Here is a 24,395-nt window from a genome sequence, read left to right as displayed (position 1 = left end):
AATGATACTTAAAGGGTTGACGGTGGATATGCAATGGCAAGCATTTAAAGATCGTATGGATGAACTACAACAATTGTTCATCCCAGTTTGGCAAAAGAATAAACCAGGGAAGGTAGTGCACCCATGGCTGACAAGGGAAATTAGGGATAGTATCAATTCCAAAGAAGAAACATACAAATTAGCCAGAAAAAGCGGCACACCTGAGGACTGGGAGAAATTCAGAGTCCAGCAGAGGAGGACAAAAGGCTTAATTAGGAAAGGGAAAAATGATTATCAGAGAAAGCTGGCAGGGAACATAAAAACTGACTGTAAAAGCTTTTATAGATATGTGAAAAGAAAAAGATTGGTTAAGACAAATGTAGGTCCCTTACAGTCAGAAACAGGTGAATTGATCATGGGTAACAAGGACATAGGAGACCAATTGAATAACTACTTTGGTTCTGTCTTCACTAAGGAGGACATAAATAATCTTCTGGAAAAAGTAAGGGACCGAGGGTCTAGTGAGATGGAGGAACTGAGGGAAATAGATGTTAGTAGGGAAGTGGTGTTAGGTAAATTGAAGGGATTAAAGGCAGATAAATCTCCAGGGCCATATGGTCTGCATCCCAGAGTGCATAAGGAAGTAGCCTAAGAAATGGTGGATGCAATAGTTTTAATTTTTCAAAACTCTTTAGATTCTGGATTAGTTCCTGAGGATTGGAGGTGGCTAATGTAACCCCACTTTTTAAAAAAGGAGGGAGAGAGAAACCAGGGAATTATAGACCGGTTAGCCTAACATCGGTGGTGGGGAAAATGCTAGGGTCAGTTATCAAAGATGTGATAACAGCACATTTGGAAAGCAGTGAAATCATCAGACAAAGTCAGCATGGATTTGTGAAAGGAAAATCATGTCTGATGAATCTCATAGAATTTTTTGAGGATGTAACTAGGATAGGGGAGAACCAGTGGCTGTGGTATATTTGGATTTTCAAAAGGCTTTTGACAAGGTTCCACACAGGAGATTAGTGTGCAAACTTAAAGCACATGTTATTGGGGGTATGGTATTTATGTAGATAGAGAATTGGTTGGCAGACAGGAAGCAAAGAATGGGAATAAATGGGACCTTTTCAGAATGGCAGGCAGTGACTAGTGGGGTACCGCAAGGCTCAGTGCTGGGACCCCAGATGTTTACAATATATATTAATGACTTAGACGAGGGAATTAAATGCAGCATCTCCAAGTTTGCGGATGACACGAAGCTGGGCGGCAGTGTTAGCTGTGAGGAGGATGCTAAGAGGATGCAGAGTGACTTGGATAGGTTAGGTGAGTGGGCAAATTCATGGCAGATGCAATTTAATGTGGATAAATGTGAGGTTATCCACTTTGGTGGCAAGAACAGGAAAACAGATTATTATCTGAATGGTGGCCAATTAGGAAAAGGGGAGGTGCAACGAGACCTGGGTGTCATTATACACCAGTCATTGAAAGTGGGCATGCAGGTACAGCAGGCGGTGAAAAAGGTGAATGGTATGCTGGCATTCATAGCAAGAGGATTCGGGTACAGGAGCAGGGAGGTTCTACTGCAGTTGTACAAGGCCTTGGTGAGACCACACCTGGAGTATTGTGTGCAGTTTTGGTCCCCTAATCTGAGGAAAGACATTCTTGCCATAGAGGGAGTACAAAGGAGGTTCACCAGATTGATTCCTGGGATGGCAGGACTTTCATATGATGAAAGACTGGATCGACTAGGCTTATACTTTCTGGGATTTAGAAGATTGAGGGGGGGATCTGATTGAAACGTATAAAATTCTAAAGGGATTGGACAGGCTAGATGCAGGAAGATTGTTTCCGATGTTGGAGAAGTCCAGAACGAGGGCTCACAGCTTGAGGATAAAGGAGAAGCCTTTTAGGACCGAGATGAGGAAAAACTTCTTCACACAGAGAGTGGTGAATCTGTGGAATTCTCTGCCACAGGAAACAGTTGAGGCCAGGTCATTGGCTATATTTAAGAGGGAGTTAGATATGGTCCTTGTGGCTAAAGGGATCGGGGGTATGGAGAGAAGGCAGGTACAGGGTTCTGAGTTGGATGATCAGCCATGATTGTACTGAATGGTGGTGCAGGCTTGGAGGGCCGAATAGCCTACTCCTGCATCAATTTTCTATGTTTCTATGTTTCTAAACAGGTACTGGTTATCCACCCTATCTATGCCTCTCATAATCTTGTAGACCTCTATCAAGTCCCCTCTCATCCTTCTACGCTCCAAAGAGAAGAGTCCCAGCTCTGCTAACCTTGCTTATAAGACTTGTTTTCCAATCCAGGCAACATCCTGGTAAATCTCCTCTGCACCCTCTCCATAACTTCCACATCCTTCCTATAATGAGGTGACCAGAACTGAACACAATACTCTAAGTGTGGCCTCACCAGAGATTTGTAGAGTTGCAACATGACCTCTCTACTCTTGAACTCAATCCCCCTATTAATGAAGCCTAACATCCCATAGGCCTTCTTAACTATCCTATCAATCTGTGCAGCGACCTTGAGGTATGTATAGATTTGAATCCCAAGGTCCCTCTGTTCACCTACGCCCTTAAGTAACTGACCATTAACCCTGTACTCCGCCTTCTGGTTTGTCCTTCCAAAATGTATCACCTCACACTTATCCAGATTGAACTCCATCTGCCACTTTTCTGCCCAACTCTGCATCCTGTCTATATCCTCTTGTAACCTTCGACAACTCCTTCAATCTTCGTATCATCCGCAAACTTACTCAGCCATCTTTCTGCCTCTTCATCCAGGTCATTTATAAAAATCGCAAAGAGCAGGGGTCCCAGGACAGATCCTTGTGGCACTCCACTAGTCACCGACCTCCAGGCAGAATACCTTCCTTCCACTACTACCCTCTGCTTTCTTCCTGTAATCCAATTTTTTATCCAAACAGCCAAGGTTCCACTGATCCCATGCCTCATGACTTTCTGGATGAGTCTCTAGTGGGGGACCTTGTCAAATGCCTTGCTAAAATCCATGTAGACCACATCTACTGCCCTACCCTCATCAATTTCTTTTGTTACCTCTTCAAAAAACTCAGTTAGGCTCGTGAGGCACGACCTTCCCTTCACAAAGCCATGTTGACTATCCTTGAGTAGACTGTACTTTGCCAAATGCTCGTAGATCCTATCCTTAAGAATCCTTTCCAGTAGTTTGCAGAGCACCGACGTAAGACTCACCGGTCTATTGTTCCCAGGATTCTCCCTATTACCTTTTTTAAACAAGGGAACTACATTTCCCATTCTCCAATCCTATTAGTTACATCTCATTTAGAGTACTACATCCCTTACCAGTCACATGGGTTGTAACTCCCCCATGCAAATAGCAACAGATGAACTGTCCACCAGAAACAAATCTGAGAAACAGCCTTCCATTTTCTCCCTCTGCTTCCTACGATCAATTCAGTTATGAATTCAGTTAGGTAGCCTCCTGGATCCCACCTGACCTAACCTTCCAGATCCACGTGCCATGTGAAACCTTGTCAAAGGCTTTGCTAAATCAATGCAGACTATGTCCGCTACCTTGCCCTTGTCTTCCCTCTTGGCTACAATTTAAAAAAGTTCTAACAGATTTACAGGCACAGTTTCCCACTCATAAATCAACGCTGACTATCCCTTTTGAGACCTTGTCTATCCAAATGCTGATAGATCCTGTCCCTCAGAACCCCTTCCAGTAACTTCCCCACCACTGATGTGAGGCCCACTGGCCTGTAATCCCCTGACTTGGCTTTGCTGCCTCTCTTAAATAATGGTACAAAATTAGCCATCCTTCAATCTTCAGGAGTTTCACTTCTGATTAAAGATGAAGCAAGTATCTCTGCAAGGGCCTCAGCAGTTTCTTCCCTCAATTCCCAAAAGATCCAACGATGTACTTGAGCAGGTTCTTTGATTTATGCATCTAATACTTCCTATTTGATAATTCATATGTGATCCAATATGTCCAATTCATCCGCCTCAATTCCTTAGCATCCATGATCTTCTCCACATAAATATGTGGAGCACGGTGCTACCTTAGAAGCAAAGTAAAGTGGATTCTGAAAATTGAAAAAAATATCCTGAAAATCCTGCTTGCAGTTAGCAAGCCTGGCTGCATCAATGAAAACTAGTATTGTTTACATATTGAGTAATGATCTTTGGTTAGAGTGAGCACAATATTGTGGGCCGAAGGGCCTGTACTGTGCTGTACTATTCTATGTAAAGCTTAAAACCTGTTACTAGTCTAATAAATTTCCAATGCTAGTGAAAGGACAATAACCCGAATCTCTGTTTCTCTCTTCAATAATATTATCCGATGCGCTGAGTATTTTCAATTTTTTTTGTTTTATAGTTGCTAATGTAAGTCCAAGTGTCTTTTTAAATAGTGATTAAAACCAGCATTGGTTGGGTAATAAACTGTGGTTCTGAACAAAAGGCTACAAATCTGAGCCAAGTGTTCTCAATAGTAATGCTCAAAATGTGCCTTAATTAAATGGAACTTTGGAAGCTATGGCGACTTTCAGCCACTCTTACAACAAAGCTTTGGAACTTCTGATCATAGAATTTGCCTAGCATCGACTTTATTTTTTACTTAAGTCTACTCTGAAAGAAGTGATACTTGTATTTAAGAATACAAATATTTTTGTACAATTTAAAAACCTTATGGAATTCCAAAATTGTACAAAAATGTAATGATATATCTACAGCAGTGATATTCAGCCTGCTGTATTTTATTAGTCTTTATTATAATGTTACATTTACAGATAAATGTTCAAATCATTTTTATTCTGATTTCTGCAATTTGTCAGTTTTTATCCTGTGAAATATTAATGTAGATTTGTATTCATTTTAGGAATGAAGGAATTATCCCCACCTCTCTTAAGTCTGAAACGCCTTTTAAGTGAAACACTGGCAACCGAACCAGTTCTCATTATCATTTCACCCGGTGCTGACCCATCCCAAGAACTTCAAGAGCTGGCCAGTGAAACCATTGGTAGAGAAAACTTCCATGAGGTACAGAAGAAAGTCTGTTCAAAGTTCTAAATTTCGAAGTAAATTTATTATCAAAGTACAAAAATGTCACCATATACAATCCTGAGATTCTTTAATAAATCTTAAGAGGATAACTAGGATGGAAGGAAGTTTAGTCCAGATGGATATGAGAGTCTGTGGACCTGTAATGGATGCCCAGCTTATACCTCTTCCCATCTAGTGTGCTGTATTAGTTGTCCATGACATCATGCACTCTGCTTTGGAGAAACCAAATGTTCATTGCAGGACACTGTGCAATGAAAAGTGACTGAGTATTCACTTGTGTGCCTCTTTAAGTCTACGTTTCACTTCTACCATTGCCACGTCCACAAACAATCCAATAAATAGGATATCGTTATCTGAGTAGGGATATTACAGCTCTCAGCATTTAACATTGAATTCAATGAATTCAGGTGACTACTTTATATTATGACTGCTCAGTTCTAATCTATCTGTTGTCCTTCTGTAGTGTTAATATTTTCTCTCTCCAATTATGCTGATTGCCTTGCTGTATTTTTCTATCAATTCTTTTTATTTCAGACTTCTTGTAATTGTATTTGTATCGCCTCATTCCAGAATTTTCTACTCTTCATTGTACGTATTCATTTCCTTCAATTTAAATTCCTTCTATTTAGAGCAGCTGCAATAAATCAGTTTACCACTCTACATTTCCCTAGTTATGATGAAGCTTTAGCTTTCCTCTTGTATCTGCTGAATATTCGTTGCATTTCATTTTTCATGCATGTTAATAAGCCCATTTAGAAAGAAAAACAAAGCATTTTCTTTCTTATTTGGAGGGATTAAACTGAAAATTCAGACTACAATATTAAGATACCATATAATGAGGCTTGAATTCTTTACACAACTCCCCAAACCAGAATTATGCTTTTAAATTGAGGTCTAACCTGAAGTAAAGCAATTTTGTGCACATTTTTGCTTGAATTGGTACCCGTCAGGAAATAAGTCTACTCTGGTTTCAGGACTTTTTTTTATCCTCTCTAAGACATCCACCTAATGGCAGCAAGAGTTGAGCGACATATAAAATTTATCTGCATTGAGATTATTCATAGAACAGGCATCTTTTACTAACTCTGTTAGATTTAATTTATATGGAACTTTGTTTAGATACTGTCATGTGGATGATTCTAGTTTCCCAGTTTTTGAAAGTATATAGAGAAACATGTGAGGCTACAAGATATCCATGCCCACACTTTGGGAAGTCTTATCACCTGGTTGTACTTCTAATCCCTGCGTATACGCAGAGACGGAAGACTGCAGTACCAGTAGTGAGGGCCAACGAAGTATGGACTAGGGAAGCACAGGAGTGCTTCCAGGACTGCTTTGAATCAGTGGGTGGAACTGTATTCAGGGATTCATCTTCGAAACTGAATGAGTATGCTGTAGTTGTTACTGACTTCATTAAAACCTGTGTAGATGAGTGTGTGCCTATGAAAACTTGCTGTAAATTTCCAAATCAAAAGCTATGGATGCACCAGGAGGTTTGTCGCATGCTGAGGGCTAGAACTGTGGCATTTAAGTCTAGTGAATCAGGTCTGTTCAAGAAAACCGGGTATGACTTGTGGAGGGCTGTTTCAAGAAAAAAGAGACAATTCCAAGTGAGGTTGGAGGCGACATCGGATGCATGTCAACTGTGACAGGGTTTGCAGGACATTACCTCCTACAAAGTGAAACCCAAGAGTATGAATGACAGTGATGCTTCACTACCAGATGAGGTCAACACCTTTTATGCTGCTTTAAAATGGAGACTATAACTACAGCTGTGAAGATCCCTACTGCACCCGGTGACTCTGTGATCTCTATCTAGGAGGACATGTCTTGCTGTCTTTCAGGAGGTTGAACCCTCGCAAGGTGGCAGGCCCAGATGTAAGACTCTGAAAAACTTGTGCCAACCAACTGGTGGGTGTATGCATGGATATTTTTAACATCTCACTGCTATTGTCGGAAGTTCCTACCTGCTTCAACAGGGCAGCAATTATACCAGTGCCCAAGAATCCAAGAAGAGTAGTGAGAGCTGCCTTAATGACTATTGTCCAGTAGCACTCATGTCTACAGAGATGAAATGCTTTGAGAGGTTGGTCATGGCTTGAATGAATTCCTGCCTCAGCAAGGACCTGGACCCACTGCAATTTGCCTATTGCCACAATAGGTCTACGGCAGATGTAATCTTAATGGCTTTTCAAACAGCCATAGATCACCTGGTCAATACAAACACCTGTGTCTAGATGCTGTTCGTTGATCATAGCTCAGCGTTAAACACCATCATTCCTACAGTCCTGATCGATAAAGTACAGAACCTGGGCCTCTGTACCTCCCTCTGCAATTGGATCCTTGACTTCCTAACCAGAAGACTGCAATCTGTGTAGATTGGTAATCTCCTCCTTGCTGACGATCAACACAGGCAGTCCTCAGGGATATGTGCTTTAGCACACACTCTACTCTCTCTATACTGTGTGTCTAGGCATAGCTCAAATGCCATCTATAAATTTGCTGATGATACAGCCATTGTTGGCAGAATCTCAGATGGAGACGAGAGAGCAGACGGGAGCAAGATATACTAGCTGGTTGCAGCAACAACCTTGCATTCATTGTTAGTAAGACCAATCAGTTGATTGTGTACTTCAGAAAAGATAAGGTGAAGGATCACAAACCAATCTTCATAGAGAGAGTGAGCAATTTCAAGTTCTTGAGTGTCAAGATCTCTGACGATCTAATCTGGTCCCAACATATATCTGCAACTATAAAGAAGGTAAGACAATGGCTATGTTTCATTAGGAGTTTCAGCAGATTTGGTATGTCACCTAAAACTCGCAAAAACTTCTATAGATGTACGGTGGAGAGCGTTCTGACAGGATGCAACATTGTCTGGTTTGGTGGTGGGGGGGGCCTTCTGCACAGGACCAAAAGAAGCTACAGAAAGTTGTAAAATTAGTCAGCTCCATCATGGGTACTAGTCTCTGTTGTATCCAAGACTTCTTCAGGGAATGGTGCCTCAGAAAGACAGCATCCATTATTAAGGATCCCATCTCCCAGGACATGTGCTCTTCTCATTATTACTGTCAGTAAGGAGGTGCAGAAGCCTGAAGGCACACACTCAGGGATTCAGGGACAGATTCTTCCCCTGTGCCATCTGATTCTTAAATGGACATTGAACCCTTGGACACTACCTCACTTTTATTTTTTTCTGTTTTTGCACTATTTTTAATTTAACAATTTAGGATACATATATATACTTACTGTAATTGATTGATTTTTTTATATTATCATGTATTGCAAAGTATTGCTGCCACTTAGTTAAAAACTTTCATAACATACTGTATGCAGGGGATGTTAATTCTGATTCTGATCCTTTGGTTGGAGAATCTACTTGGTCTCAGATGCTCTTTAATGGAATGTAATTTTTGAAGGAGGACAAACTTTTTAGTGCTTGATTAGTTGAATTCCTGGGTAGAGGCTTATGATAACTAGCTTGAGAGAAGACCAAATAGTACTAGAACCTAATGTTAAAGTTCAGACTCTAAATATTTTAAATTTATACAAAATATAAATTGCTAAATTATGTGATAATACGATTTAACTAAAGTGCACCTTTTATTAATCTTCAGAAATATATTTTCATGACTATATATTAACTACATCGGTTTTATTGTTCAATAGGTACATTTAATGTTAGAGAAATGTTTACAATATATATCCTGAAATTCTTTTTCTTCATAAGCATCCACAAAAACAGTGGAGTGCCCTGAAGAATGAATGACAGTTAAATGTTAGAACCCCCAAAACACCCCTAGCTCCCCTTCTCCCATGCACAAGCAGCAAAAAGACAATGATCTCCCCACTAGCAAAAAAGCATCAGTGCCCTCCACCAAGCACTCAAGCGCGCAGCAAAGCATCAATAAAGACACAGACTTGCAGTACCCCAAAGACTACTCGTTCACCCGGTAATTCAACATACCACAGGCTGTCTCTCTCCCTAATAAGGGAAAAAGAGGTGTCCCTGTTTCACAGCGAGACGGGAGACATAACAAACAACTCACTGATTTATGATGTTAAAAGTCTGTGGCATCGCCTTTTCCAAGCTCTGCACCCAGAGAATTAGCTCTGGACACACAGTTCTCGATGTTCCATGTTCTCCTGCGACGCCTCAGTCTGGGGCACCGGCCTTGAATCAGCCTGTCTCCAGAGCCACGAAAATCCAGCACCCTGAGGCATGCTAGTCTTCCAGGCACATCCCTGGCATATCAAAAAGTGGCCGGTCGTGAGGCCCTGAGAGTGGGTCCCATTCCCAGATAGAACCAAAGTCAGAGGTTAACTCCAGGTCAGGGTCTTCAAAAGAGCCTTGAAAAGGAAATAAAAGGGATATCAAAGATGGAAATAGAGCCGTTTCCAAAGATGCAAACAAAGGAGTTGTTGTTTATCGCCATCTTAACTTTGCTCCACCCTCATCAGCTGTGTTTTAATATGTAATATTACAGATGTTCAGTTTTTTATATTTAACTAGTTTCTCGTGATTAGTAAGTATTTAGCATTTCAATGTATTAGTTGAAACAAAATTTTTTGTTTGTACCATCTGCAGGTGGCAATGGGCCAGGGTCAAGCTGATGTAGCTATCCAAACACTAAAGGAATGTGCACGCAGTGGAGAATGGTTGTGTTTAAAGAACTTGCATCTGGTTACAACCTGGCTGCCAGTTTTAGAAAAGGTAAGGAGCATAGTTTCAAACTTATTTGGAGACCTGGGTCAAAATTTTACATTTTTAAAAGACTGCCAGAGAAAAAGGATTGTGTTTACAGAATTTGTTAAAACACTCATCAGATAAATTTCTTTTAGAAGTCATTTCATTTGGCTTGGCTGTTCACGTCCATTTTTCCAAATAAATATTCAAAAAATCCTGGTGATCAAAACAACTAAGGCAGTTGCAATGCCAAATATTTCTGTACTGAATTTAAATAGGCATTTGTTTAATTATTTTCATCACAGATTTCAGTTCCACTAGTAATAAATTGCAGTAAAATATCCCTTGCTTACATAGGAAAAGAAAATATTATGCAGTTAACAGCTGAAGAATCAAAATGGCAGTCAAAGTATCCAAAATATTAATAAACACGGACAAGCACTCAGTTGTTGGATTCTTGTGCTTTAATCCAAGGCTCTTTCAGAAGTTCGGAAAGACGGACAAGCCTTGTTGCTTCATGATCCTTTTATTAAGCATTGAAAGAACCAGGAAAAATTGAAACACACAGTAATTGAAGTCTTCTAAGCAAAGAGACAAATGAGCTAAGATGTTAAGATTAAGATGGCTCTCCTTGCAGTCAGCTACTTTTATACCCATTGATAAGGTCAAATTTGTAGTTAAGAGTTAACCAGTGAGATAGCCATTATTATAATAATGCAAACTAAGAAGCTTCCAGAGCTTTCCAGCACCCTACTTTGTGTAGCCACTAGTGGACACATTGAACTTGCAACTGCTTGGAAGCATAATAAACTGTTACAGGCTTCAGCAAAGAGAAGCTTCAGGCAGAGAAAGCTAGAAAAGAAAAGCTCAAGGTAAAGTTTTTTTTTCCCCTCTCCTTTCCTTCTTTCTATCTTCTCAGCTAGGACGGCAGAGATACCAGGCAGAATATTGGAATGCTCCTCTTGCAGGATGTGGGAAGGCAGGGAGAAGTGCATCCAGCTTCTAATGTTCCATGTTAAGGAGTTGGAGCTGGAACTAGATGAACTCTGGACTATTCGGGGGGCTGAAGGGACGATAGATAGGACTAATAGAGAGGTAGTTACACCCAAGGTGTAGTATGCAGGAACCTGGGAGACAGTCAGGAAGGGGGAAGGGTTAAGGAGCCAGTGCAGAGTACCCCTGTGGCCATTCCCCTCAACAATGGGTATCAACAGGTATATCACTGGATACTGGTGGGGGGTGGGTGTGACCTAACAGAGGAATGTCACAGTGGTCAGATCTCTGGCACTGAGTCCGATTTTGACTAAGAATGGAAGTAGGAGAAAAGATATGTTGTGGTGATAGGGGATTCATTGGTTAGAGGAAGTTCTGTGGGTGAGAACAAGATTCCCAGGTGGTATTGCTGCCTCCTGAGTGCCAGGGCCCGGGACATCTCGGATCAAGCCCTCACCGTTCTTAAGTGGGAGGGGAACAGCCAGAGCTGCCATTCATGTAGGTCCCAATGACATAGATAGGATGAGTGATGAGGTTCTGCATAGGAAGTTCAGGGAGTTGCAGTGTGTGGGAGTCAGGGTTGTGAACTCAGGATTGCTACCCATGCCACGTGTTAGTGAGGCCAGAGCTAGGAAGATTAAACAGTTTAATATGCAGCTAAGGAATTGGTGTAGGAGGGAGGGCATGAGATTTTCGGATCACTGGGCTCTCTTCCAGGGAAGATGGGTCCTGTACAGAAAGGTCAGTTTCCACCTGAAATGGAGGAGGACTAATTTGCTAGTGGGAAGGTTTGTTAATATTGCTTGGTGGTATTTAAACTAGAGTTGTGGCAGAATGGGAACCAGAGTGCCAGAACAGTTAGTGGAGAGGTTGTGGAGGCAGATGTTGATAAGACCTCAGACAAAGCTAGGATTCAAAAGGCTGAGCATGGTGTGACTAGTGCCTTGAGCTGCATATATTTCAATGCAAGAAGTATCGTAAGAAAGGCAGATGAGAGTGTTGAAGATGAGGTAGCTGGTTTACAAACAGAGGCAATGCGTAGTGAAGGGGGCTGTTGATAGGGCAAAATTGCATTCAACAGGATGAGCTGCAATGTAAAAGGAGAACAATATTGAGAAGGGTGAATACAGGACTGAAGGTGTTGTATTTGAATACGCCCAGTATATGGAATACGATAGATAGATAGACATACTTTATTGATCCTGAGGGAAATTGGGTTTCGTTACAGTTACACCAACCAAGAATAGAGTATAAATATAGCAATATAAAACCATAAATAAATAATAATATGTAAATTATGCCAGATGGAAATAAGTCCAGGACCAGCCTATTGGCTCAGAGTGCCTGACCCTCCAAGGGAGGAGTTGTAAAGTTTGATGGCCACAGGCAGGAATGACTTCCTATGACGCTCAGTGTTGCATCTTGGTGGAATGAGATGAACTTGTATACAGTCACAGATTGGCATGTATGATGTTGTAGGCATAGCTGAAAGAAGATTATAGCTGGGAGCTTAATGTTGAAAGATATACATTATATCAAAAGGATAGACAGGAAGGCAGAAGGGGTGGTATTGCTCTGGTGGTTAAAAAAAAGTGAAATTAAATCATTAGTAAGAGGTGACATAGTGTTGGAAGGTGTTGAATGTTACTGCACTCTTCAAGAAGGGAGGGGGGCAGAAAAACGGAAATTATAGGCCAGTTAGTCTGATGTCAGTGGTTGGAAAGATGTTGGTGTGGATTATTAAGGTTGAGGTCTCAGGGTACTTAAATTTTCCGTCTCAGCCTCAATCACCTGCCTTCTCCCCGTATCCTTCATGCCCTGAATAATCAAGAATCTATCAACCTCTGCCTTAAATATATCTAAAGACTTGGCCTCCACAGCCACCTGAGTGCAATGAATTCCACAGATTCAACACTCTCTGGCTAAAAACATTTCTCCTCATCTCTGTGCTAAAAGGATGCCCCTCTACTCTGCAGCTCTGTCCTTGGGTAGTATCGTTGTGATGCTGGTCAGAATGTGCAGGCATTTGGATGTGTAGTTTTGGTAATTTCCCTTAAACACAGGATTTAATAGAATGGATGTGTGAGGCATCTGATTGGGGTGAACCATGCTGATTGATAGCCAATGATTCTGCAGAGATTAATCAATAGTAGCTGTTGCTTCAGAACATCTCAGACTTCTGTGGTTGTGCAGTGAAAAGCAGAAGTCTAAGGTGTTTTGAAGATCAAGTACAGATCCTTCTGACTGTTTGCTCCATCTCTGGATTCTTCATTAAAGCTAGTGGCAAAGCAATGACTGGCTGAAGAACAGGCAGACTTTGTAGTTGGAACAGTAGATAACATATAGGATGATGGATACAGTTTTGTGGAGGGTATGAAGAGGAATATTTTGATAAAATAATCTATTAATCAAATCAAAAAACTTTATTGTCATTCTAACAGTACATCAGCTCTGCAGGGCAGAATGAGACAGCGTTTCTCAGGAGCAGTGCAATCATAACATAACACAGGCAACACTAAATAATAAACATAACAATAAATAGTAAAACACAACAGCCACATGTCATTTAAAATCAAGTTGTAAGTGTCCAGTGCAAGTTAAAAGTATCCAAAGCAGAGTCAGGTAGAGCAGCTATTTAGCAGTCTGACTGCCTGTGGGAGGAATGTGTCCCTTTTCACCATTGTCTCACACATGATCATCCATTTCAAGTAGCAATGAGCTGCTAATCAATGTGACACTGGAAAACTGGTTAATAAATTAATTCAATGCAAAATGATATTCTTAATGGACAAATCCTCAGCAATGTCCAGCATGACTTCTCTAATATATCTATAAACATGAGTACACAAATACACATCAGCACCTTGCTCGTGTTTTTCAGCCGTTTCAGAAATATTCTACTTATTGATAATCTGAAGCATGTGAGCCCAGCTAAACAGAGATTGATGCATCTTGTCCCAGCTGATTTTTATTTTACATTGCTGTACATATCTCCATAGTTCTTGCTCATTAACCAGGTAAACTTTAACAGTGAATCCTTAGCATGTGTGACATCTGGGGAGACCTCATCTTCATCCAGCTGCATGTACTGCAGAACAGCTGAAGAACAGGATTTCCAAGGTAGTACCACGTGCTAATCAGGGTAGGAATAGGATGATAATACCTATAAATGAGTGGCTGAGGAACTGGTGTGGGGGTGGGGTTTCAGATTTCTAAGTCATTGGGCTTTCTTCTGGGGAAGGTATGACCTATACAAAAAGTACAGTTTACACCTGAACCCATGGGGGACCAATATCCTGGTGGGCAGGTGTGCTAGACTAGAGCTGTTCAGGAGGATTGAAACTAATTTGGCAGGGGAATAGGAACAGGAATGATTTGGCTGAAGATGGGGTAGTTAGTATATGTAGATACAGTGTATAATGAAATTGTGAGGAAGGACAGGCTGTTGATACGACAAAATTGCAGACAGTGAAAATGAGTTGAAGTGTAACATGGGGGAAAAATCTAAAAGAGTGATTAATACAGGACTGAAGGTGTTATATTTCACTGCATAAGTCTGGATTGTGTGTTATGTAATGAATCAGATTTGATTAGGGAGCATAAGGAACTCTTTAGGAAGCAGTGATCATAATTTACCCTACAGTTTGAGAGGATGAAGATAAAGTCAGATATTTGCTGACCAGTGGTTGGGAAGATGTTGGAGTCCATTATTAAGGATGAGGTTTTAGGATACTAGGAGGCACATAATAAAACAGGCCAAAGTCAACATGGTTTCCTCAAGGGGAAATCTTGCCTGACATATCTGTTGGAATTCTTTGAAGAAATAACAGACAACATAGACAAAAGAGAGTCAGTGATGTTGTATACTTGGATTTTCACAAGATCTTTGAAAAGGTGCCACGCAGGAGGCTGCTTAACAAGATAAGAGCTCATGGTATTACAGGCAAGATACTAATGTTGATAGAAGATTGGATGACTGCAGGTGGCAAAGAGTGAGAATAAAGGGACCCTTTTGTGGTTGGATGCTGGTGTTCAGCAAGAGTTAGGATGGGATTGTTTTTATTTCATGTTATATGTCAATGATTTGGATGATGGAATTGATGACTTTGTGGCCAAATTTGTGGACAATTTGAAGCTAGGTGGAGAAGACATAGTGTTGAAGAAGCAGGGAGTTTGCCGAATGACTTATAGATTGAGAGAATAGGCAAAGAAGTGGCAGATGGAATATGGTGTTGGGAAGTGTATGATCATGCACTTTGGTAGAAGGAATCAAGGCATAGACTATTTTCTAAACAAGGAGGAAATACAGAAGTCCGAGGTGCAAAGGGACTTGGGAGTCCTTGTGCAGGATACCTTAAAAGTTAACTTGCATGTTGAGTCAGTGGCAAGGAAGGCAAATGCAATGTAACCATTCATTTTAGAGGACTCGGATATAGTCTCATTGAGCCTTTTCTGCTCCAAAAAAACAACTTATTCCATCCAGTGTTTCCCACATAACTGAGACATCCCAGACAATAAGCTGGTGAATATCCTCTACACTCTCTAGAGGATTCATGTTCTTTTTATTCTGTGGTGATCACTCCACAGAGTATTCCAGATATGGCCTCCTCAATATTTTATGAAATCCTGCTAACTTCACTGCTTTTTCCCTCTATTTTCTGCATAAGGGTTCTTTGTGTAGCTGAGAAAAATCATAGCTCCTGTGCTATCCACATAGTCTTGTTATGTATTAAGTATCTCATATATTTAATGTCTCCTGTGTTGGTGTCAGTTCCAGAATATGGCTCATGTCTGTAAGTAAGCTTTAAGTAGTTGAGACTTTTCTAGCCTTACAAAGTTAAGCACACTGCTGTAATAAAGTGCCAGTTAGTGCTGGCTGCATATTGACATTATTACGGTGAGCAGGCACCATGAAATTTGTTTTGCTGTTTGCATTGGATCAAATAGATAGAAATTAATTATGCATCCCAATTCCTGAGCATGCTTTTAACTGCTATTCAATTTCTTCCCCCGCCCCCAAAATATTTTAATTTACTAAATAGACTTTATTCACTCTTAACCTATGGGTGACCATAATACTTGTCAGAAGTTAATTTTGTTGTTGACATTTTAACCTGTTTCACTTAGTTTACTTCTGAAATACCATTATAAGTTTGGAAAAATGTGAGAAAATATCATAATTAATGTATATTTTATATTTATTATTAGTGTCCTTCCCAACTTTGTTTCTTGGTTGTAAAATGCTGCTGATTGCTAAATTAAGTAAAACAAATCTAATTATATGCATGGACCTTCCAGCAGAGATTTATTTCTAAAAGCCTAATCAGATCTATCCCAATAAAGTTAATAAGATCTACTTAACACCAAAATACAGAAGATATCAAGCAGTGTGTAAATAGGTCAGTCAGTCCATTCTGTTTATGTGAGCAAATAACTTGTGGTTTAGTTTCATTAATGATACATTGAAGTTACCACAAAAAAGGTTAATGAGTAGTACAGATGCATTAATATATTTTTCAAATGATTTACATAATGTAACCGAGCATTTTGAATATATTTGGTTTGGATGACATAAAATGAAAACAGGCGTGAAACTATTAGCGTGATCTGAAATCATTGAGTGATAGATCGGAAATATAATAAGGATGTTTATTTGACAATTATACTAAGTGGTTAAGTAGTATTTCCCATCTTTATGTTCAGATCATTCATGGCTTTGTCCCTCTCTGGCTAACTACCCACTGCCTCAGAAATAATTGAATACCTTGAAATTTGTTTTTTTTTTGTTGCATCCCTCTGTTGAGTTATTCTACCATGTCCCTCAGTCGTTGTAAAGGTCAGCGATGTCATAGGGATCTTGCTGTGAACAAATGATCTACTTTTGAAGTGAATTAAAGCTGTCAAAGACACTATGGAAATCTTTATTTTCTTAAGTTTTGGTTATCCAGGGAATTGTGTTGAACCATTGTATGTATATTGCTTGCTACAAGTATCATATGTCAATTGTTCCAAATATCAAGGCTGTATTTGAATTGTATATGTTCATATTACTAGAAGTTGTTCCTAGAACACTGCGATTGTAAGCTAGCCAATAATGTGAAATTAAGTTATCAAGTTGCATTGTTTTGCATCATTTTGAATTGTAAAGAGATAACAGCATGAGAGGTCTTTATGTGTTAGAGCCATCAGCTTTAATACCTTTAGAGAATTAGAGTTTACACATATATGGCAGTGCATGCTTCATGTTAATATGGCATTGCTTTTTTGATAGGAAATAGTTTTACTCTCTGAATGTTCAGCTTATTTGAGATCAGAATCATTGCAAGTTAGTATTTGATGTGGTAATACTTGTTCGGCATTTGACAACATGTGTCTGTTACAGTATCTTAGCTCATATGAAATATCAAGGAAGTGGAAGACATTGAAAGCATTCAGACACTACTGAAAACGCATGGAGAAACTGTAAAAAGAACTGGCTACAATTAGACATAAAAGTTGCTGGTGAACGCAGATGCTGGAATTTCAAGCAACACACATAAAAGTTGCCGGTGAACGCAGCAGGCCAAGCAGCATCTCTAGGAAGAGGTACGGTCGACGTTTCGGGCCGAGACCCTTCGTCAGGACTAACTGAAGCTTACTAGCCCTTCTTTCAGTTAGTCCTGACGAAGGGTCTCAGCCCAAAACGTCGACCGTACCTCTTCCTAGAGATGCTGCCTGGCCTGCTGCGTTCACCGGCAACTTTTATGTGTGTTGCTTGAAATTTCAGCATCTGCAGATTTCCTCGTGTTCGCTACAATTAGAACTGGAGGGTTTATACATGAGTAATTTGCATAAGCTGGAAATATATCTCTGGTACATTTAGGTAATCGTTATCCTTAAGGATGTTATAGCCAGGGATGGTAGTGGGAACAAGCTCTCACTACCTGTTAAATGCTCCCAATGGCATGCATTTCAAATAACCTCTGACAACTAAGTCCAAATCCTCACCTTCACATGTACTTAGCTACTAAGCTAGGTGGTACCATTTCTACTGACAGGAGAAGGGGCAAATGCAGGTGCTGGCTCCTTAGAATGAGTCGTTTCAGACTCGTCAGCTGTGGTTGGCAGCTCATCTGGGAGAAGAAAAACAAATCTCAAACCACTGCTACCTTGTGGCTATACCCACTCACAGCGAAGGCTTTGGGAGTAAACCCTGAGGAAAAAGTCAGAGCTGGAGTCCCCTAAGGCAGTTCTATATTGAATTCATTGTTGACTGGCAACTCCTGCGATTCTGCTGGTGCCAAACTGTATCACTCTCTGCCGTTCCTTTGGATTCATCAGCTCTGTGGATAGAGGAGCCTGCTATACGGGTAACAGCTTGTTCTCCATATTCTGCTGCCCTGGCTTGCTTATCACATATGTAGCTGAGGTGCAGTATCCGTGGTCGACCCTGAGCAACGAATAGCCTCAAGGTCATCTATATGATTCTGAGACTCAGTAGAAATCAACATGATATGAATCTTGGAAGATTGTAATGTTCAGTTGATTTTCAGTTGTAATCCACCTGTTTTCAAATGATAAATGAATAGCTAGCAGTTGAAATGGCTTGGTTGTACATGGGTCCCCAATTTTCAGTGTAGATATCTAAATATTTATAATAAACATTTATTACACATTTTGAAGCTAAGAAAGCAACCAAGTATTTCTTAATTCACAGAATATTTATTAAGTTAAAGGATTTAATCATTTTTTTCATTATTTCAATTAAAATGTGTCATTATTATTCTCAAACAATATGTGTATACTGTATTATACCAGATTTCAGATCTTTTTGACCATCTCTCAAATAGGGCAGATTTTATTTTCTGCCTTCAGGAGACAGTTAGAACCATTTAGATAAATAATCAAATGTTCCTATTCTCATGCTTTATTCTACTTGATATGTCAAATATGATCTAATGTCTATATTTTAGAACCATAGAAACATTGAAAACCTACAGCACAATACAGGCCCTTTGGCCCACAATGCTGTGCCGAACATGTACTTACTTTAGAAATTACCTAGGGTTACCCATAGCCCTCTATTTTTCTAAGCTCCATGTACTTATCTAGGACTCTCTTAAAAGACCCTATTGTATTTCCCTCCACCACCGTTGCCAGCAGTTCATTTCACGCACTCACCACTCTCTGCGTAAAAAAAGCTTAACTCTTGACATCTCTTCTGTACCTACTTCCAAGCACCTTAAAACTGTGCCCTCTTGTGTTAGCCATTTTCTTCAGTTCTGGCATGAAGTAAGTCTTTCCCTAACTAATACATGGTTAATAATGGCACAGGGCAGAACTGGGGCAGAAGTTGGTGTTTTGCAGGAAGAATTTCCTGATTATTGCCTGGCAGATGCTTAGTTTTGGTCAGCTGAGTACTAAGTTGACAATCTCTGAGGAATTCTACCCTCAGAAGATATTTAAAATAAGTAATTGCTAATAAATAAATAATAATAAAAAATTGCAAATTGTCAGTAAGCTAACTTGTTTTTCTTCAGGAGCTGAACAGACTTGAATTTCATACACATTTCCGTCTTTGGCTTACTGCTGAAAGCCATCCAAAGTTTACTCCAATATTACTGCAGTCTAGCCTCAAAATAACATATGAGGTAAGTGAGTAACAACTGATTAATGTTATATTCAATGGGAAATATGATATTAAATAGCTAGATTGTGTGGTCAAATATAATCTTGATGATATTACATTGGTCATAAAGATATTACCCTAGATCTGGCAGAGGTCATTGCCTGTATTAGAGAAATAATGACTACAGGTCTCAGCTTTTAAGTAAACTTTAGTTGGCTCCGGAGACATCAACCATTTGGCTGGCTTCCAAACCTGTCACAAGGTCTGGGGCATGGACATTTGATAGCATGCATGGAGGTCCCAGACATTAAATGATTGTAAGAATATCTGTCATTCTGTTTTCCTTCCTTATCCTTCATGGACCCTTATTTATGTACAACCTGTCACTTAGCATCAAAGAACCTTTCTTTTGTAAATCCAAAAATACTGAGGTTTGTATTATTTTTTGTTGACTTTATGGTTCATCAACAAAAGTTAGCTGAGGTGATTTTATTTTTGAAGAATGAAGATGTTAATGACATCAGGTTTTGATTACAAATGAAAAGGTTTTGATTACAAGCGAAAAGGTTTTCAGTCATTTTGGTCTCCCCTTGTTGCCAGCTCAAAAGCTTGAATTGTGAAGTCCCTGTGGTAATGGGTATGCAATGGTTGTAGTTGTTCCCCATTAAAAAGAAACATTGATAACATGGAGGGTAATATCAGGATCCTCATGGACATTACAACTGTGAAAGAGCTTAATGCCTCTCCACTATTGTTGCTTGGGAACTCAAGTGTATTAATGTTGACATCACCATTCAGGATGAAAAAAAATGGGCAAGAAATGAGCAATGAGCTCACATGGCTTCTATAAATGTACTGATGATACAACTATTGTTAACAGAATTTCAGATGGTGCTGAGTGGATGTACAGGAGCGAGATTTATCAGCTAGTTCAGTGCTGATGCTGTAACAACCTTGCACTCAACATCAGTAAGACTGAAGAACTGATTGTCGACTTGGGAACACACACCAGTGCTCATAGAGGGATTAGAAATAGAAAGTGATCAATTTCAACTTTCTCAGTGTTAATATCCTGGACTCAACATATCGATGCAGCTACAAAGAAGGCACAACAGTGACTACATTTCATTAGGAGTTTGCAGAGATTTGGTACGTTACCAAAGACACCGCATATTTCTGCAGCTGTACCATGGAGAGCATTCTGACAGGCTACCTCAATGTCTGATATGAGGGGTGGAGTGCTACTGCATGGTATCGAAAGGAGCTGCAAAGAGTTGTAAACTTAGTGATGTCCATCATTGGCACTAGCTTCTGTATTAGCCAAAACATCTTCAAGGAACAATGCCTCAAAAAGATGGCATCAATCATTAAGGAGCCCCTGTCACCTAGGTCATGCCTAGTTCTCATTGCTACATCTGGAAGAAAGTACAAAAGCCTGAAGGCACACACTCAATGTTTTAGGTACAGCTTCTTCCCCTCTGCCGTCTGATTTCTGAACGACAGTGATCCATGAACACTACTTGACTACTTTTTAATTTTTATTTTTGCACTACTTATTTAATTTAACTATTTAATATGTGTGTGTGTATATAATATTTATATATATATATATGTGTGTGTAGTCACTGTAGTCACTGTAGTTCACACTCTTTTCTATTATGTATTGTACTGCTGGTTGAAAGACAACAAATTTCACAATATATGCCGGTGATATTAAATCTGATTCTGAAAGAGGCAATTTAGAGAATAAGATAACGGGCACATATTCTGTAGGGCCAGACTGGAAGAGAAATGCCCTCTTCACAGTGTGTGTTTCCCCATAAAGAATTTGCTGGTCTGGTTTCTCTGTAAATCCCTCTCCAGAGTTCAAGAATGCCTTATTTGGCTCACTCTGATATGGAGCAAAAGCACTATGGTTACCTGTACACAATCTTAGAAGGTTTAGATGAAAAAAGAAGAACGTAACTGATCTTGAAAAAATCCTGGCCTATATTCCAAAGGAAGACTAACTTATTCTCGTGGGCAAATTGAATGCCAGGGTAGGAAGAGTCAGAATCCTTTGGCTATTGAGGAAGGAATACAGAAGACTAAGTCCCACAGGAATCCACCTTCTAACAAAATACTTGAAAAATACAACAGATCTTTGTTAATATAAGCATCCTGTTTAGCCAGAGAGACAAACATGATAGTACCTGTTATCCAAGCACTGGTACCTACCAGATTGAATCATTGTTTGAGCAAAGATATCTGAATCTCCCTCACCATTACAGGTAATCATCACTGTTCAACCGAGCATGGTCTACCAACATTGCTTCAAAACATCAGCAGCATCAGGAGGTTTGTCCTGATAAAATTGATGTCAAAGCTATCAAGTACACCACAAGGTAGCTTAACTCTAACTGTGCCTCACAGACAACTTGTCTAAGGCCAGTTTGCAGGAGCTTCAGAGTGTCTAAACATATGAGCTGCCTTAGTCAACCACAAATGAAGTCTGTGAAGGGACTGTTGGCTTCTTTACCAAAAGGGGTAAGAGCTTGTTTGATGAAGTTGATAAGGGGATTGTGAATTAACCATAATGTATCAAATGTCCTTTGATTGGAAGCCCCATCATCCCTCTAGGTAAAACTAACAGCTTATTAAGATTTACAGAGGGATCTTGATCAACTGAGTAAATGGGCCAAGGAATGGCACATAGACCTTAATACAGAAATGTGTGAGTTGTTGCATTTTGGGAAGACAAATGAGATTACGGCTTCCATGGAGAATGGTAGGGCCCTGGGGAATGTTGCAGAACAGATGGACCTCAGAGTGCAAGTACATAGTTCCCTGAAGTGGACCTGTAAGCAGATAGAGGGGTGAAGAAAACTTTTGCCATGTTGGCCTTCATCAATCAGGACATGTATCAAATTTGGAATATTATGTCGCAGTTGTGCAAGACAGTGTGATTTTTGGAATATTATGAATTAAAATGAGGTTTATCATCCTGATACATATCATGAAATTCATTGTTTTGCAGCAGTAGGACAGTGCCGAATGATTATAAGTTAAAATAAGAATATGAAAAAAGTAACTACTGCAAAAAGAAAACAAAACAGTGAGGTAGTGTTCATGGGTTCATGGACCATTCAGAAATCTGGTGGAGGAGTAGAAGCTGTTCCTAAAACATTGAGTGTGCATCTTTAGGCTCCTGTACCTACTCCTTGATGGTAGTAATGAGAAGGGGCAAGCCTTAGATGATGAGTGTCCTTCAAGATGGATGCCATCTTCTTGAGGCATCGTCTTTTGAAGATGTCCTCAATGGCGGGGAGGTTAGTGCCCACAACCCTCTGCATCTGGTTTTCAATCTTGTGCATTGGCGCCTCCATGGAGGCAGCCCGTTAGCATGCTGGTTAGCGTAATGCTATCACAGTGCCAGTGACCTGGGTCCAATGCCCACCGTTGTCTAAGAGGAGTTTGTATGTTCTCCCTATGACCGTGTTGGTTTCCTCCAGTGCCCCATTCTCTTCCCACATTCCAAAGATGTATAGGTTAGTAGGTTAATTGGTCAATGGGTGTGCTTGGGAAGCGCAGGCTTGTGGGCTGGAAGGGCCGGGTAATGCATGGTATTTCTAAATAAATAAAGTAAATAATTACCAGCTGGTGAAGCAACCAGTCAGAATGCTCTCCATGATATAGCTGTTGAAATTTCTAGAGTCTTTTGTGACATGCCAAATCTCTTCAAACACCTATTGAGACAAAATGGCTGTCATGCCTTCTTAGGAATTGCATCAATGTCTTGGGGCCAGGATAGATCTTCCGAGATGTTGATACCCAGGAGCACTGCTGACCCCTCAAGGACGACTAGTGTGGGTTTCCTCGACTTTCCCTTCCTGGAATCCACAATTAATCTCTTGATCTTACTAACATTAAATGCAAGGTGGTTGTTGTGATACCATTCAACTAGCCGATCAACTGTATCTCTCTCTTGTATGCCACCTTGCCACCATCTGAGATTCTGCCAACAATAGTTGTGTCATTGGCAAAGTTATAGATGGCATTTGAGCTGTGCCTAGCCACACAGTCATGAGTGTAGAGAGAGCAGAACAGTGTGTTAAGCATGCGTCCTTGAGGTACCTCTGCGTTGATTGTCAGTGGGGAAGAGTCCAGTTTTGGCGTACTTGTTACAGGAAAGATGCCATTGACTTGCAAAGAGTACAGAGGAGATTTACAAAAATGTTACCAATACTTCATGGATGGAGAGAGTTTGAGCAGATTAGGACATTTTTATTGTAGTCTAGATGAATGAAGGGTGATCTTACAGGGTGTATAAATTATGAGGGAGCATTATAGGGTGAATACATGCAATTTTTTTTCTAGGGGAATTGAAAGCTAGTCAGCATTTATTTATGTTTACAGGGGAGAGGTTTAATAGGAACCTCAAAGGCAACTTTTTCCACCTAGTGTGTGGTGGGGTAGATACATAAGCAACATTTTAAAGATAATTGGACAAATGCAAGAATAAGAAATACTTGAGGGATATAGTCTAAATGCAGGTGAATGGGATTAGCTTTGATAGGAATCTTGGTCACCATGGATTAGTGGGACAAAGTGCCTGTTTCTGTGCTGTATAACTTTCTGACTCTGACTCAAAACAGTTACATAGGCACTTAAAGCCAGCAGAAAACTCATTAAATAGAACAGACAGCGAATGGAAAATTCAGTCTCAGCAACTTGTTGATGCTTGAGGATGTGTAGATTCTTCAGTACTATTAAGGATATTCCCAGCTGAAACACCCAAGCTCTACTCAGCCGAAAGCCAAGAATGGGGAGGAAGGGAAATCTTCAAAGATCTCCTCAACTATGACTCTCTCTTGCATGTGGTTACCCTTGACTCTATTCCACAGCAACCTTGTTGCTCTAGTCTTGTCACCATGCCTCAGCGATAATATCAATAACATTATTTTTAAGGCACATGTTCCTTCACCTTCTGAATCAGAATCCTAACTTTTGGAAAATGCTGAATTGTGAGCAAGTAGCTTGGTTGGATTTTTATAATTTTTTTTGCTTGCATTTGTTCATTGCTTTTTGGTT

At 40.1% G+C, this 24,395-nt stretch overlaps 1 protein-coding gene across 9 annotated transcripts in view; it reads left to right on the top strand.

The window, feature by feature from the left end:
- The window catches only part of dync2h1 (dynein cytoplasmic 2 heavy chain 1), a 474,884-nt gene that overhangs the window by 315,480 nt on the left and 135,009 nt on the right, over positions 1-24,395 (top strand). For 8 of the 9 annotated variants that reach the window (XM_072263133.1, XM_072263132.1, XM_072263135.1 and 5 more), the window contains 3 exons: positions 4,853-5,013; positions 9,626-9,751; positions 19,237-19,347. In XM_072263133.1, the coding sequence (XP_072119234.1) occupies positions 4,853-5,013; positions 9,626-9,751; positions 19,237-19,347 (398 nt within the window). Of the gene's footprint in view, positions 1-4,852; positions 5,014-9,625; positions 9,752-19,236; positions 19,348-24,395 lie in introns of those variants that run through there. The other variant, XM_072263138.1, reaches the window with a different exon arrangement.

This window comes from Mobula birostris, chromosome 7 (genome assembly GCF_030028105.1).
Source record: "Mobula birostris isolate sMobBir1 chromosome 7, sMobBir1.hap1, whole genome shotgun sequence".
Taxonomy (NCBI): Eukaryota; Metazoa; Chordata; class Chondrichthyes; order Myliobatiformes; family Myliobatidae; genus Mobula; species Mobula birostris.
Note: the sequence above shows the minus strand (reverse complement) of the source record. Positions and strands in the feature narration are given on the sequence as shown.